The sequence below is a fragment of the Podarcis erhardii genome, assembly GCF_964252035.2.
Source record: "Podarcis erhardii genome assembly, chromosome: 2".
Taxonomy (NCBI): Eukaryota; Metazoa; Chordata; class Lepidosauria; order Squamata; family Lacertidae; genus Podarcis; species Podarcis erhardii.
Genome location: NC_138498.1, coordinates 97,510,045 through 97,527,788, shown reverse-complemented (window position 1 = coordinate 97,527,788; position 17,744 = coordinate 97,510,045). Strand labels below are relative to the sequence as shown.

Below are 17,744 nucleotides of genomic sequence, written 5' to 3'. Positions count from 1 at the left end.
TCAGCTCTATAGAAAGAGGTTTTGTGAAACAACATTCTTTCTAAATGTTCCATATATTCTGGATGCTATATTAATCTCACTGAGAAACACCCAAACCCAGACATTGTAGTGTTTTATTTTCCTGCTTCTTGCTCTCTTCATACATGACAGATCACCAGCAAGTTCATCTCTAAACTGAGCTTGACAAGAACTGAGTGTCCAGTCTACACACAGGTACACTATAGATTCCTTCTAAATTTCTATTAATTCTGATGTGTTGAAACATGTCTTTATGTTAAGCTTGATCTTGCTCTGCTGGAAGCTATTCAAACCATGCTATTTCTAAAATGTGTAGGCTACAATAATTTCAAGAGTCCTCAAATGACTTAAATTGACTGAAAATTGTAGCACTTGCAAGTAGCTTTTTGTCAAGAGTGGCTGCAGAGCAAGCACGCTACATCTCTAGCCAACTCCAACTATATTACAGTCATACCTTGGAAGTCAAACAGGATCCATTCCGGAAGTCTGTTCGACTTCCAAGAGGTTCGAAAACCAAAGCACGGCTTCTGATGGGCTGCAGGAAGCTCCTGCAGCCTATACGAAGCCCCGGAAGCCCAGTCGGATGTTCGGCTTCCAAAAATATTTTGCAAACCGGAACAGTCACTTCTGGGTTTGTGACGTTCAGGAGCCAAAACGTTCAGGAACTAAGCTGTTTGACTTCCAAGGTACGACTGTACTATCAAGCAAGGATGAGGAAATTTTTGTTCTCCAGACGTTGTTGGGTGACACGTCCCATTATCTCTAACCACTCGCCATGCCGGCTGGGGCTAATGGGAGTCCAACAGCCACAGTTTTTCCACCCCTGCTGTAAAGTAATTAAAAATAAAATAAAATAGCTGCAAGCCCCCTTGAAGGAGATTGAAGGAATGCTGGGAGATCATATGTAGAGAGCATATGTGCCTCCACTGAAATGTATGTACTCCCTGGATTAATGTTCACCAACTTCTTTTGGAGAGCTTCACACCACTGTCTTACCTTGGGTTGTATGGACAGAGCGCACTCTTCGTTGGTGCTCCTAGATCTTCTTGTGTATATCTATGGGGCTACAAGATGCACTGCAGGAATGATTAATCCCCACTGTGACAAATGGATACATATAATGATCTCAAAACACGTTTTAGGCAGATAACTCCCAAACAAGATAAAGCCCTTAGATTTAAGCTGCACCAGACACTTTGACTTAGAAGGAAAGAAAATGAATCCATTTCCAGGTTTTTCCTGATTGTGGATAAGATCCTGTTACTAAGTTTTGTATTTTTTGCATTTTTGTGAACCACCCTATGATTTTTTGATGGAGGGCAGTATACAAATCTAATTAATGATAATGCTAGTAAGTTTTGATCAGCTTATAGTTATATTCAGCACAAATTGCCTGTAAATTAAAAAAAAAAAATGCTTTACTACAAAGCAGACAAATTGAGGTCTGGGCCTTTAGCCACCTCTCCTAATGCCGCTAGCTGTTTCAGGCCGGTTCCAATGCCATTCCCTACAGACTGATCCTTATTCAGCTTTGCAAACAGACCAGCCATCCCTGAAGCCCATCTTTAGAGCTCTGCTTAAAATAAGTTCTCTTATTTATCTCTTCACCTCCACTCTTTTCACCAAGCAAGCAAATGTATTACTTGGGGATAAATGAGGAGAGCTCTGCCAGATCATATTCCTCAGGGTGGTCAACCATAGGCTTCTGGAACACTCACAAGCAAAATATTCTTCTGTGTTTTGAGCCTCAAAGAGCTATAATCAGAGATTATCCTCCTAGCGGCAATTTAGTGCGTGGCAATGTTACCTTGAAAAAGAGCCCGTTTTAAGCTGGTGTGATACCAGAGGTTTTGAATAGTTCCCCCCGCCACACACACACACAAAAGCAAACAAACAAACAAACAATCCTTCACGTTGTGCATTCAGTCCATTCTCCCACCCCCTCTTTCTCCAAAAGCCCACACTTACCAGACACAGCTCTGCCTCCTACGCAGAAGAATGGAAGCAAATAATTAATTCAAACTGCCTACCAGAGGATCCGTGTAGCAAAAGCTCAGGCCAAAGGGACCCAGTAAAGAACTACATTTCCTAGAATTCCTTGGGAAGAGATATTGATTGGTAAACTCTGAGAATTGCAGCTCTGGGAGGGGAATAAGGGGTCTTCTTCCCAGCACCCTTAACAAACTACAGCTCCCATAATTCCTTGCTGGAAAGCGTGACTGTTTAAAGTGGCACCATAGTGCTTTAAATGTATACAGTAGTGGGAATGTGGCCTAACTCTGCTCAACGTTCCATTCTAGCCTCCTTTCAACAGTGAAGGAGGGAAGAAACCCATGGAAATTAGAAGAGGCAAGGGAAGCAAGAAATGGGACAGGAGAAAATGTTGGTTCAGATGACCTTAGGCTTAGCTTCACTGAGGGCCCAGGCTGCAGTTATGACCTAGTCCTTTCATATGCATTAACTGGGACAGTATTGTGCATGGAATGGGCTTTAGCTGCTTTACACACACACACACACACACACACACACACACACACACACACAGTCCGATGTCCATTACAGGAAGTTAAAAGAACAGAACTGCAATGAGCTATATAGATAAAAATAACCTAATGGGTTTCCTCGCACAAAATCATGATGTTATAAACCCATCACTCCCGTCCTCAATTACAATCAAATTCATGTTTTCCTCTCTAGGCTTTTGCCGAAGCAGGTTCTGTGCTACTTGAGGATGTGATGGATGGTTCATGTATTGGTCTTTGCCTTCAGCCTGCCTTGGCTCGCTGATTTATGGAGTTTTATTGACAGCAGCTGTAGCGGAAAGCATTTCTCCCAGCCCCTCTCTATCACAGATAACGTGTCATAGACACTGATACTAAAAGCAGACAGTTTGGAGGCTTGATAGAGGAAATTAGGCATCAGTAAACCATGAAATACCATTGACTGGCTTGTCTGTGGCAGAACAGCTTCGGAGGGGCTGTGGTGTCAATTCTACAGGAGGAATACAGATCACTGCTCACTTGAGAGACGTTAGCGCATTTTCGGCTCTTAACTACCCTTCCTAGAGGATTAACTTTTTCTTCTTTTTTTCAAGACATTAATCCTCTGCTTCTCTGTCTATGTAGCAGATGCAAGCAACTGGCAGCCAAGCACAATACAGTTTCCATATAGCAAGTGGAATCATGAGGGCGTATGCCAAACCCAAACTTTTCAGCATTCTCTTATTTGTAGAGTTACTGTTTCCTGAGTGGCTTCCAGGTTTATGTTAAAGCACCAGAGTACATAAAATACCTTAATATCTACTTTGTACCATGCCACTAATAACAGGAATCTAATTTAACATTGTTTTATCATGGCCTTTTAAGTTGTCTGGCTTGCTATTTTTTATGTGTCACCTTTTTTAACCCTCCGTTATTTATTATTATTATTATTATTATTATTATTATTATTATTATTATTATTATTATTATTACAGTATTTATACCCTGCCCATCTGGCTGGGTTTCCCCAGCCTCTGTGGAAATCCACACGTAGACTCATCCAAGGATAATATAATACAACTCTAGTTTGCATTTTTTCCTTTCTTCAGTGCTCACGTGCTTCTTAATATATTCCCTAAAGCATGACCTTCTGCAGTGCTTTGGGCATATCATTCTGAAGCCCCTAAAAAAAAATCTAGGCGATACACTAATATTGATTTATTTTTAATAGTATCAACAATACCTGCAAAAATGCATTCCCTGGAAAGGACCTTTTAATATATTTATTCAATCAGCAATTTTAGAAAATGTTAACACTGCTGTTCTAAGTTTCATTGCTGTTCCACTCATTTTTGTTTCGCTTTCTCTGTTTTGTAGCTGTTGCTGTCCAACCTAACCATAGATAGCATTTTGTCGACTGCCTAGAAAACCCTGGTGTAAAGGTGAGACATAAATGTTTGCAAACTATTTTTAGGGGTTTTGTTGTTGTTTTTTACAATCAAGTGGTGTATAAATTTTATGAAACAAAAATAAAATAAATGTAATGGATCTGATTTTTATGATAAGTACAATATGACTGCCTACTGCAAACTGGCCTGGCTTTCTCCTAACTCTTCTAGAAATGAGCTCCATGTACTGTACTAAAATAAGCTGACCTTCAAAAGGACAGCACTTGCTTTCCCACTCAATGGCAGTCTTACAACTTTACAACATTAACCCTGAAGTAGCCAGGCAGATGGTGCGGTTTCCTGTGTGCAGTTTACTATAACATGAAAGGGGAAGTGAGTGGTTTGGCCACATAGGTGCACAGGAGCACAAGACAGATCTAGCCCAGTGTGTTCTTCTATTCTAACCCAGTGTGTTGTTCTATTCTGACTGGAAGCTGCTATCAAGGGTCTCAGCCAGAGGACTTTCCCTTCATTGGTTCTCAATGGACAGCCAGTTGCCTATGGGAAGCCTGCAAGCAGCACCTGAGCATTAAGAAGCCCTCTCTCCACCTGCAGTTTTCAGCAACTGGTACTTAAAAGGCATACTGCCTGCCTCCAAAAGTGGAGGTAGTACATAGACATCATGGCTGGTAGCTACAGATAGCTTCCTTTTCCGCCTATATGTCTAATCCTCTTTTAAAGCCATCCAACTTGGCAGCCATAGCTATGTGCTGTGTGAAGAAGTGCTTTCTTCAGTCTGTCCCGAATTGTCTTAACATTCAGCTTCATTTATCCACCCACTTTTTCCACCTACTATTTAATTCTGCTTGATGCCTAGAGATGGAACCTCAAGAGAGCCTGCTCCAGTAAGTCATTTGTGGGACTTAGAGATGTGGTAAAGGGCAGAGAATTTGGAATTGAGGAGAGAAAGGATGGTATTTTTTTGTCCTATAGAATGACCACCAGAATGATCATTTCATACTCTTGTAGTGGGGAAGGCTTTAGGGCTCACAAAAGTTTGAAAAGACCTCAAAAGTAATCTAGTCTAACCCCTTATTTCAGTCTTTTGAAATCTGGCAGAGACGCTGTTCTTTAGTTTAGGAACCATTGTTCACACATTAAATCCAATTCCTGTCAGCTACCCACAATGGCATACCACAGATTTTAAGTCTGTTTCAAGTTGCATGAGATTTTCGACAGAACTTCATTCTTCATTAACTTGTCAAATTAGGAAAATTAGGAGATCTGTCAGAGTTAAGTGTAGTTAAGATTGACGATGATTTTTTTAGATCAAAATTTGGGATATCCCTCCTCTACTTCTTTTATCTAATTTCCCTCATCTCTCCTCCTACTCCCCCGGCATCCTATGAGAAATTATCACAAGGGGAAGATGAACTGTTCTGCACTCAAAACTGCTCATGATACTTTCTTTTTGTTAATTAAAGAAAAAAGATAAATTTTGACATTTAGGTACATGTGAAAATGTTTATACAAGTAATTCACTATGTCAGTTATTGTGTCTCTTTCTTGCATTCAGTTATTTGCATTATAACAAGTCTGTGTGTCTCTCTTTCCCTCCTCCCCACTCCTGGTTCGTAACTCTTCAAGCTGATCCCATGGCAGGAGGAAACACACACAAACCATTCTCCTCTGTACCTCTTCCAGTTGGCAGAAAAATGCATTGACACGGTCCTTGGGGAGCTGCCGCTCCTTTGTACCCACTATGTAGGAGGACAACATTTAATTAATTGGCACTGATAGAAGTGTGTGATCTCTTTGGAGTTTTCCTTTGAAGAATATGTAAGACATGGAATTCAGGAGATGAGTGAAGGCAGACTCGGCAGTTGTAACAGATACAGGTCCTTGATGTACCGTCTCTCAAGTAGCAGGTTGCTGTCTTCTGGTTCCCCCTCCCCGTTTTACTTCCATCCAGTTAAATCCTTTTATCCAAGGCAGGAGTGTTTTGAGATCCACAGTAACAGCCTCAGCTTTAGCGCAGTGGGACAATTCAATCCTCCTAAGCTGTCAGCGATTCTTGAGCCAGATGTTTTTCAATGCGTAATATGAAGATGTAAAAAAAGAGTCAATTGCTCTAACTGGAAGTGAACTTGAAGAACACGGTTTAGCTTTCAAATCATAGCATTTCTGAAGATGTTGAATAAGTGCTTATTATTATTCTTAAAAAAAGAGGAAACATCTCACAAAAAATATGATGGATACATGTAAGATCATGTAGATTCAAAAGGCTAACTTTCTCTGCTGTGATGCAGACAGTTCTCAAAAAGAGTTTCTTCGAAGTAGAAATTATTAGAGCCATTTCCATGCATTTGTTCTGCACATTCACATGAAGTGCTTGAGACCAGCAAAGTTGGCCCATCTTGCCTTGCCTTGTGAAGCATCTGAGCCTTATTGAATTGCTACAATTACAGCATTTATTACATATTGAATTTATATCCCGACCTTCCTCCTGATGCAGCTCAGGGAGGCAAATTTTAAAAAACAAAGCAAAAATGTTATAACACAGTTAAATGTTAGAAAAAACTACAGTTAAATATCTCTAAAAGCAGTTACAATTATTCTTCCATCCAGGGATCTTGTGGATGTCATCAGCCACCCCAATGCCTGAGTAAACAGGAATGTTTTCATATCCCTCCTGAAAGTTAGTAAGGATGGAGGCAGGCACACCTCAACAGGGAGGGCATTCCCAGGGCCTTTTCAGTAGTGGTTCCACAGCCAAGAGATATGCCAAACTCATCAAATTTCAAGAAAACAAAGAGCGAGAAAAGAGAGCTATTCTTAACAAACCTCAGGCATTTCATGACAGATCAGGAAAAGAAAACAAAATCTGCTAATAATGAATGGTATAAGGTGGATAGGGGGAAAAACTAGACATGTGGGTCAGAGGGAGGAGAGAGACTGAGGTAATGGGAAATATGAACTTTTCCTACCTCAGGTTTCTGACATCTTCAGATGAAGTGAGTGCAGCAGAATTCTATGTAATTACTGCTGTAGACGCCTCTTTAATTAGTTGGCCCAGCAGACAGCCTTTCATCCTTATTAAGAGGAATTTACAATTAAAAGGCATTGTGTTAACTGCAAAGCTGTACTCCGGGGAGCCATCGAGCCCTCTGTTTCATTGAAGAGGCCCATCTCATTTGGAAGAAGCGTTAAACAGGACCAAAGCATATTTTTATGCCAAGGCGAGAGCAGAAGCAGAAGGACTGTGCGCATGAGAGCAAAATCAGAGAATCAGAGAATCGTAGAATTGGAAGGGACCATGAGGGTCATTTAGTCCAACCCCCTGCAATGCAGGAAACTTCCACTACCCTGAGATTAAAAGTCTCATGCACTATTAACTGAGCTGTACTGTGGCAGCACTGGAGCAAGAGGCAGAGTTATTGAGTACCTTAATGGCACACTCCTAAGGATATTTACAAATTAAGTCCCACTGGTTTTAAACATGGCATACTTTTGTATAGATATCTGGGCATAAATAAAAAGCATTCTCAAAATGTCCAGATATACCAGTTTTGCCCAAAAGCAAGAAAAATAAAGAAAATGAAAAACGGACTGAGCGAGCATTTAAGGGAGGACCTATCCAGCCACTCTGAATGTTACTGAACATGCGTGCACATTCAAGGGACAGGTTATTATTTCTCTAGGCACACAGTTCAAAAGGTCTAGTTTAATTGTCTTGGGCCCGGTCTTATTCAACATCTTTATCAATGACTTGGATGATGGACTCAAGGGCATCCTGATCAAATTTGCAGATGACACCAAACTGGGAGGGGTGGCTAACACCCCAGAGGACAGGATCACACTTCAAAACGACCTTGACAGATTAGAGAACTGGGCCCAAACAAACAAGATGAATTTTAACAGGGAGAAATGTAAAGTATTGCACTTGGGGGAAAAAAAATGAGAGGCACAAATACAAGATGGGTGACACCTGGCTTGAGAGTAGTACATGTGAAAAGGATCTAGGAGTCTTGGTTGACCACAAACTTGACATGAGCCAACAGTGTGACGCGGCAGCTAAAAAAGCCAATGCAATTCTGGGCTGCATCAATAGGAGTATAGCATCTAGATCAAGGGAAGTAATAGTGCCACTGTATTCTGCTCTGGTCAGACCTCACCTGGAGTACTGTGTCCAGTTCTGGGCACCACAGTTCAAGAAGGACAATGACAAACTGGAACGTGTGCAGAGGAGGGCAACCAAAATGGTCAAAGGCCTGGAAACGATGCCCTATGAGGAACGGCTAAGGGAGCTGGGCATGTTTAGCCTGGAGAAGAGGAGGTTAAGGGGTGATATGATAGCCATGTTCAAATATATAAAAGGATGTCACATAGAGGAGGGAGAAAGGTTGTTTTCTGCTGCTCCAGAGAAGCGGACACGGAGCAATGGATCCAAACTACAAGAAAGAAGATTCCACCTAAACATTAGGAAGAACTTCCTGACAGTAAGAGCTGTTCGACAGTGGAATTTGCTGCCAAGGAGTGTGGTGGAGTCTCCTTCTTTGGAGGTCTTTAAGCAGAGGCTTGACAACCATATGTCAGGAGTGCTCTGATGGTGTTTCCTGCTTGGCAGGGGGTTGGACTCGATGGCCCTTATGGTCTCTTCCAATTCTATGATTCTATGATTCTATAATTACCTCACCCAAATCTGGCATGGCTCCTCCTCGTGCACCAAGGGCATCTGATGCAGGTGAGGGGCTGCAAGATGGATTGTGTTTTGGTTTTTTTAATCTTGCCTTTCAACACTGAAAAAACCACCACCATCACCCTGCAAAAATGGTAGAGAGAGAAAAAGCAGGAATCACTGCAGAAGCCTGCCAACAAAGTAAAATCAGCAAGCACACAAATGCGGAAAATTATCATCTCATTGAAAGCTTGTGAAAACATAAAATTTTAGAAACCAGGTAAAAAGGAAACCAAATTCCAGTGGAGGGCATTCTGTGACCAGAGCACCTCTACAGTAAAGGCTTTATTACAGATTAAAAACCACATTATATCAGAGCCTGGAGGTACAGGGCGTCTAAGAACCTACTTTGAATCAGGTGGTCCTTCAGAACGTTTGGCCCTAAGCCAGGCATAGGCAAACTGGGCCCTCCAGATGTTTTGGGACTACAATTCCCATCATCCCTGACCACTGGTCCTGTTAGCTAGGGATCATGGAAGTTGTAGTCCCAAAAACATCTGGAGGGCCCAGTTTGCCTATGCCTGCCCTAAACTATATAGGGTTTTATAGGACATACGCAGTAATATTGAGCTGTGCTCAGAAACCTTGCTAGCCAGTTAATTATTTTAAAAAGAAAAACTGTTTGAATAGTCTTCAAGGACAGCTCCAGATCCACGAGGGCATGGCTGTCACTAGGCACTTGCAGTAGATGCACCAGCTTAAACTGGTGAAAGGTGCTCCACATCAAAAAAGCCACTTACACCAACCAAATAAGGGCTAGATCAAGGGGCATCCCAAAGCTGCAAACTTGAATTGTCAAAGGGGAACGAAACCCCAAAACAAAGAGGAACGTCACCACCCAGATCCAGTGACACCTCCCCTCCCTAACTGTACTTCCATTTTGTTGGGATGAACTCTGAGTTTATAGTTTGTCCACCTTCATCCAGTCCATTAACTACACCATGAGGTTGGCAGAATACACAGCCCCCGCGATGAGACAAACCTCTCTGGACGTCTTCCTGATGTTGCACAGATCCGGGACGTCCACAAATTATCAGTCCCTGGGCACTCCAGCGACACATAGCAGATGCCTATGTGTACGCACACTCAGCAGAGATTAGCAGAAACAAAGTGGAGATGGGTGTGCTCATTCTAAGCTTTTATTAAGCAGTATATACGGGACAAAGTGATCATGGCACCCTCTCACTTCAGCTCCGAGAGAGAACAGAAAGTAAAAAGTACAAAAACACAACAGAACGGAAGAGATAAGGCTAGCTTCCATTCTCAGGCTTTCCAAGCTTAGAAAGTAAACACAGACATGTGATGTAACAGTCACACATCAGCAACGGAGGAGGGAAATGCTAACAAAAGTACCTGTTCCACACTTCCACTATATAAATGGAAATATAATTTATGACTGTTACAACACCTCACTCCAAACGACCTCATTTGGTGCTGTTGTTATAGTACATTTCATGGCACGGGGGACAAAAACAGCACTGCAGTATTTCACAGCACAAGTGTCAGAAAACAAGGAGTGAGAATTCCCCAACACTACTTTCAGGAGTTAATCCGGCAGGTAGGAAAAGAATTACAGTCGTACCTCAGAAGCTGAACAGAATCTATTCTGGAAGGCCATATGACTCCCGAAACATTCGACTTCCAAAGCACAGCTTCTTATTGGCTGCAGGAAGCTCCTGCAGCCAATTGGAAGCTGTGGAAGCCCCGTTGGACACTCGGCTTCCAAAAGAACATTCAAAAACCAGAACAATCACTTCCGGGTTTTGATTGTTTGGGAGCCGGAACATTCGACTCCCAAGGCATTCGGGAGCCAAGGTATCCTAAGGATACCAGGATGAGTCCAGAAGGATACCGTGGCTGATGGGTGTCAGATACCAATGAGAAATCCTGGGAAATTGCCAACAAGACACTCCTTTGCCTTTTCCCCAGTATGCATTGTTCATCAGGGCAGCCAAGACTGTTTCGGTGCCAATCAGGCTAAAAGTCACTCTGAGTTGGACTCATATACAATCAGTGCCATCCAAGAGTGGCTGGCGTGGAGGAGCTAGTGTTATGAAAGGGAGGAAAACTTCTCTTATTTTTTTCACGCTTTGCATAATTTTATAGACTTCTATCACGCCAACCTTTTCTCTAAACTAAGATGTGCCAAACTTTACCCCATTCATCGTTTTGGTTGCCTCTTTCTAAACCCTTTCCCAATTCTACAATATCCTCTTTGAGGCAAGATGACCAGAACTGTACACAGTGTTCCAAATACGGCCACAACATTGATTTGTATGACAACATAATGAGATTGGCAGTTTTATTTTCAATTCCATGGCTAATGATCCCTAGCATGGAATTTGCCTTTTTCACAGCTGCTGCACCCTGGTGGGTCAACATCATCATTGAGCTACCCACTATGACTCCAAGGTCTTGTTCCTGGTTGTTCATTGTCAGCTCCTGAGTCACCTCTGTTGCTGGCAACAGGCCAAAAGGAAAGACGTCCCACCAGCGCACGTATGGTTGCTAAATGGTATGGTTTTATTGTACATGGTGCATGCCTATGTCTAAGAGGGACTTTACTATGTTGCTATGGAAGCCAAATAAAATAAAGTTAGAGAATGACAGTGACATATTCTAGAACAGGGGTCAGCAAACTTTTTCAGGAGGCTGGTCCACTGTCCCTCAGACCTTCTGGGGGACCGGACTATATTGGGGCGGGAGTGAATGAATTCCTATGCCCCACAAATAACCCAGAGATGCATTTTAAATAAAAGGACACATTCTACTCATGTAAAAATACGCTGATTCCCAGACTGTCTGCAGGCCGGATTTAGAAGGCAATTGGGCTGGGGCAGGCCCCTGGGCCTTAGTTTGCCTACCCATGTTTTAGACTAGAGCATCTTGTGATGTTCAGTGCTGAGCTGCCTCTCCAATGTTTCCTCAATGAGACGAAAGCGATTTATGAGTCCTTTTTGAAATTTTAGTAATGGCTTCTTCAGTCCTGATTCTGTAAATACTGTGGACATGCTGTACTGTTAGGTCTTTGAAAAATATAGACAAATGTTTACTCTTATGTATAAAAATAGCATATCAGGGTGGTGGCCTTGAAGAACACTTATATTTCTTTTTAAATAAAGAGAGAGAGAGAGAGAGAACCCAATAATAAATGCAGTTCTGAATAGATGTGTACGAGTTTATAAAACTTTTAATAATGCTAGTTAAAATGCACAAATCTTAATTCATAAATACAAATGAACTAGTACAAAAATTAAAAAGGGGAAATTGATTCATTTAGAAACACATTGGATTCCAATGGCTGCCTCTTGTAGGATTAAATGGGTTGTTATCAGTGCAGTCAGAACGATTTCCAAAATACTAAATGCTAATCCAGTAATGCTGCCTAGAAGAGAATGCACATTCCTCTACCTCATGGTGAGGAACTAAATAAATCTTTGGTACTGTAATAAAAAGCAGAACAAAAACTCCAATAATTAGTGCGGGGAGGAAAACACACACAAACTAATGTTGAGAATTTTCACATTCATGCTTCAAAGTGTAATCAACTTTTCTTCTCTATCGAAAAATGTATTTAAGGCGCCATCATAGCTTGCAACTAGATACAGTTGAACTAGTTAAGTTTACAATAAAAATTACTATGCATTTGATACTGACCTTCATGGGTGAAGAACACATCTGATATGATTGCAGGGGGGTAAGAAGGGAAGATCTGTTTTATAAAAAGTTTGCTAAAGGAGATTTGTTAAGGTTCCCATTTTAAGTGAGAGCACAGCAGAGGGGTTTAAGTTTTGGTGTTGTTGTTTTTTTTAAAAAGAAATATTATACTTATTATTATTTTTAATTCAAACTATATTAGGCACCTCTGGAACAAAGAGTTGTGATTTCATTCACACACCCCCAATAGGTATTTGAAATAGCTAAAAACAAATGCCAATCAACAACTGACTGCTCCACACCTGATGGCAGCTTCCATACCATAATCAGCATAACTGCATCTGTTGCAGTGTGACTATGATCACAGAAATCAACAGTGATACATCATCACAAACAATGCTTCAACCTGAGCAATGTCCAGCTTCAAGCCTACCCGTGCTCTCAGGACAGATATGGGCCATCACCAAGTGAGAACCAGCCCCTTATTTTAAGCGGCTTGTATCTAAAGAGTTTAAAATTAGTCACATCAGAAGTGTATTTTCAGTCTACGGGCTCTGTTCAGGGATCATTAAAATATATTTACAGTATGCGCATTATCAGTGCATAAGCAGAGGACATTGGAAGCAACCCAGGTACTGTGCAAGCTCCATTCATTTCCATGGAGCTTGAGCAGGATTCCCCTTGGATTTCTCCCACTGCCTATTAGGACAGTGCAAATTACAACCTCTCTAGGGGACAAATCTGTGTGTATCTCTTAACATGATAGGAATGTCTCAAAGCAAAGTATTACAGAAAAACATGGTTCACAAAGCTATTAATTTCTCTAGGTACAGCAAGTCTAGAAAGAGTAGCATATCATGCCTGTGCATATTTGCATTTGAACTAGGTATGGTAAACTACTTAACTGTAAAGTCTTCTACCTTAAAAAGAAAGGAATACTAAGTAAAAGTGACCTTTTTTTTTGTTAAGCAGTCATGAAAGGAAACATCACAATCAGCAACTGAGGCAGCAATACTCCTTGCTTTTGAATAGCGCCAGCTCAAGAGGAATATAACAATCTAAAATAACCAGGCTTTGTGGTGCTTTTGCAAGTGTTTTTGTCCATCTTTTCACTGTGATGATCTCAAAAAAACCCCCAAAAAACCTAAAAATTACATTGAGTTCAGGACTGTCTCCTGTGTTAATGTCTCCTGCGTCCACCTTCAAAAGCATGATGCTCTTTGTGAGCTGAAAGGCAAGATGACACAATTATTAAATATGCAAGTATTAAATACATTTTGTTGATTAAAATAATTTGGACAGCACACTCTGCTTCATGCTACATGCACAATTTTTACTTACGTTTATAAAAAACTGCTTTAAAAGATGTTTGGGGCAAAAGTTCATAGATCTTTTCTAGAACTGTAGCTTCACTTGCTAACGATGCGTTTACATTCCAAACTTGAACAACATCTTCCCGATCACGGACACTGACGCTAACTCCTATTACTTCATCACCTGCCAAGAGAAAGCATCATCATCATCATCATCATCATCTAAAAACTATCTTTGTTACTGGAGCCAGTATGGACTCTTAACCCCAACTCAAAAACACACCATGAATAAAAAACAACAAATTAGTCCTAAAGGACATGTTGTGAGGTGGTGGAATTTTACTGTAAACATGCTTTTTGTTCAACTTTCCCATGTAACTGGTATAAATTCTACCTCAATAATTAAGACCTATAAATAGGTAACTTTAGTATTAAGCTTATCATAGAGATTTTTGAAATGTGCTGCTCTGTTTGTGCTTTTGGCTTGTTTTTGTTGGGTTTGACTGAACCACAGGGGTCTGGGAGATGGCAAATAATCCAACCCTGCATGGCTTTCCAAACCAATCAAATAATAACATTACTTTATTTTACTACCCATTGACACATATTACCGTAGATTCCGGTGTATAAGATGACTTTTTAACCCCAGAAAAGAGGTTAAAAAGCCAGGGGTCGTCTTATACGCCGGGTATGGGCAGCACGGAGAGGAGCCCGCCTGCTGCTGCTGCTGCGGCAGCTCCAAAGCAACAGCAGCCGGCGGCGGGCTCCGCGCCGGGCGGCTTTCTCCCGGTGCGGAGCTGCCCAGTGTATTAGGCGACTGGGCTTATAAGATGAACCCCCAAATTGCAGCTGCCAATTTGGGGGGTCGTCTGATACACCCAGTCGCCTAATACGCCAGAATCTACGGTACTTATTCTATCACTGTAAAACAGGCATCACCAACCTGCGGCCCTCCAGATGTTTTGGGGATGCCTGCTGTAAAATAAGTGTACCTATAAAAGGCCATTTATTTATTTATGGCTGGAACTATATTGGGTATACAAAGCCGGGGAGGGAGACCAATGAGGCAAATTCAGATTTTAACACAGAAAAGCACCTATCCTATTTCTAATGCTATTTGCTAGCATTATCGCAAGAAGTGCTACATAAGAAAATATGACACTACAGATAAAAGTGCAGACCAGTAAAAAGGTCACAAACCACATTATGGGGATAATGTAAACAGCTGAGCCCTGTATCTGATTTTTATATATTACATGCACACACAAAAAGACCAAACATGGTCAGGCAGTAGCTGAATGCCTGGCTCAATGCATGTTTTCTCAGAAGACAATCCTGTTAATTTCAATGGACTTTCACCCAGGTAAGTGTATACATGATTACTGCCCTAACCACCAGTATAATTCTGTCTGCTCTAATTATTCAGGGAGGGGGGACTATTTAGACATCCCAATCACTATATATAGTGGACATAACGTAAAATGGTACAACAATTGCATTGTTTTGTGTTTTTAGACAATTAGAGAGGTCCCAAAATCACTAAGACTAAATCTAAGCATGATTGGCAACACTGATATTCTAATATATGAAACTTAATAGAATTTGTATTTTGTTGTTGAAGGTAAGCCTATTTTCCAAATAAAAGCATGGAAATCTAGAGAGATGCAAAGAACATCAGCATGATTCATGAATCTTGTGTGTAAAGCTGGAGCGCCTAACATCTCTAGGACCCTGATTGCAGTGTGTGGTGCAGGCTTTCTGTTGGTGCATAATCAGGCACTAAGGGAGGCAGAATCTTTTGCCAAAGCACCACTGCCTTCTTATGCTTTATTTGTCTTGACTTGGTCAAGAACTACTCCTTTCAAATCATTAACCAACACAGCAGGAGGATGCCTTTCCACTGTTAATGACCAAAAGTGATGGCAGCCAATGAAAGAGCAACCTCTTTCTTCTAGGTTCTCTCTTCTTCCTCTGAGTCACTTTGTGCAGGATCTGTGGCTGTCCTGTTCCCACTCTCTGTCCACAAATACTACAAAAAGCGAGCAATGCTGATATGTCAAAAGTAGGATGGCAAGTGAAGACATTTACATTCTTTTCCTGGCAAGGATCAAACAGTTGGATAATTCTCTTGGATTATGGAGGTTGCCTGAACGAAGTTGGAGAAAATCAATCCCTCTCCCTAGGCTTAATCAGGCAAAGAGACAATGCACTTTGATAGGATGAAAAGTGTCAGCAGGGGATTTTTATTTGTAAGTTGTGCTAGCAAAAATCAAGACAAAAGCAAATAACAGGAAGTACTTTCTCACCTCCTGCACAGCGGTCTGTAAACTGTTCCCCAATTGTAGCAAGCAACAGTTCTTTCCAAACTGCAGACTAGCAAAAAACCAAGAAAATGAAGAACCTGGTTACGTTGCAGCAAGTATTCCATTTGCAGTTTGAACAGCTATATTGTCCACAACAGCCATAACATTATTCTGGTGCATTTTATTACAATTTCACATAAATTATATCTATACGTTTAACTTGGAACATATTCAACAGGTGATATCCAGCTAATTCATGCTCAAAGCAGAACCATAAAACCAGTGGACTTGCCCATTAATTTCATAGGGTCTACTCAGAGTATGATTTAGTTGGATATCACACCAACTTCAATCAAGACTTCAATGATCATGCATCCAAATCTGTTCTGGAGCAAACCAGATACTATAGGCAGAAAAGAGGGAAAAAGTAAAAGTGAACTTGATATGTCACCTTTCACTTCCCTTAAGGAGTCTCAAAGTGGCTAACATTCTCCTTTCCCTTCCTCCCCCACAACAAACACTCTGTGAGGTGTGTGGGGCTGAGAGACTTCAGAGAAGTGTGACTGGCCCAAGGACACCCAGCAGCTGCATGCGGAGGAGTGGAGACGCGAACCCGGTTCCCCAGATTACGAGACTACCGCTCTTAACCACTACACCACACTGGCAGACATAAAATGTCTTGAGCTGTCCATGATAAAAAATAATAAATAAATAAAAAGCCATCTCATTATACAACTGAAGTTTAGTGTGAGTGATCCTTTACTGTTAAATAAGTAGACCACATGCACCTGCATCACCATAACCAACTGGGTACGACTATATACAATGTTAAGCACGTACCGTATTGTCTTTGGGGACCTTCATTTTCCACACACCTCCCTTGGCATTGCTTTCTTCTTCCCTGAGTTGTGAGGAAAAAACAAAGCTTGGCTGCACAGACTGGCAATTTTTTTACACCTAGGTACAGTGCAAAGGCACAGATTCCAACAGCCCAGAATCTTACCTCATTTAAACATAAAACATAAAAATAAATGCAAGTTTTTAAGCTCTGAAGCAGGGGAAAATTTGTAGGGAATTCTCAGAATGTAGGAAAGGACCAAATAGGATGCCTAATGGCCAACAGGTCAGGCTTTAGTTCAAGCATAGGCAAACTCGGCCCTCCAGATGTTTTGAGACTACAGTTTCCATCATCCCTGACCACTGGTCCTGTTAGCTAGGGATGATGGGAGTTGTAGTCCCAAACCATCTGGAGGGCTGAGTTTGCCTATGCCTGCTTTAGTTCTTCACCCCTTCCCAAGCCAACACAATAAATCAGTCAAAATAATAATAATGGAAAGCTTATTCATACTTTATATAAGTTGCAGGACTTGAAGTACTTTGAGAAAAAAATGAAAAATATTGTGCTACTGTTCTCCAGCACCTGCTGCCTGAAACAACTGCTTCACACTGCCTAACGGTAGGCAGACTCTGAACAATCTGCTGGTGCATGAAAAGATTTTTCTGAACATAGCCTGATCATACCTAAACATGTATTTATCACAGATCATATCCAACAAGTTTGTCCCAATAGTGCAAAGACTATCTTCCTGTGTGATGAGACTTTTCTCCCCTCCCTGCCCAATCTGCTTCAAAGGGCTGGAGAAACCTCTAGAACAGATTGAAGGATGCATAGGGAGAGGACATCCTGGTGCACAGGTGAAAATCTTTGCACTAATAGAATAACTTTGTTGAATACAATACTGCAATTTAGGTAACCCTACTTCAGAACCTAACAGTTATGATACAAGTATACATTCTAGTGCCGTTTAAAGCAAGATCTGGGTTGTGGATAGGCAGTTCTGCTGGTG

At 41.3% G+C, this 17,744-nt stretch overlaps 1 protein-coding gene and 1 long non-coding RNA gene across 2 annotated transcripts in view; one reads left to right on the top strand and one right to left on the bottom strand.

Annotated features, from left to right (window-relative positions):
* Window positions 1-3,836: 3,836 nt before the first annotated feature.
* Window positions 3,837-12,432, top strand: LOC309337496. Its single transcript, XR_014154360.1, has 2 exons — window positions 3,837-3,940; window positions 10,982-12,432. It is a non-coding gene; the product is annotated as an uncharacterized lncRNA (long non-coding RNA).
* The window catches only part of EIF4E3 (eukaryotic translation initiation factor 4E family member 3), a 25,317-nt gene continuing 19,369 nt past the window's right edge, over window positions 11,797-17,744 (bottom strand). The window contains exons 4-7 of the mRNA XM_081853962.1: window positions 16,738-16,798; window positions 15,901-15,967; window positions 13,623-13,778; window positions 11,797-13,508 (exon numbers count right to left, since the gene is read on the bottom strand). Coding sequence (XP_081710088.1) covers window positions 13,462-13,508; window positions 13,623-13,778; window positions 15,901-15,967; window positions 16,738-16,798 — 331 coding nt within the window. The 3' untranslated portion in view covers window positions 11,797-13,461. The remainder of the gene's footprint in view (window positions 13,509-13,622; window positions 13,779-15,900; window positions 15,968-16,737; window positions 16,799-17,744) is intronic.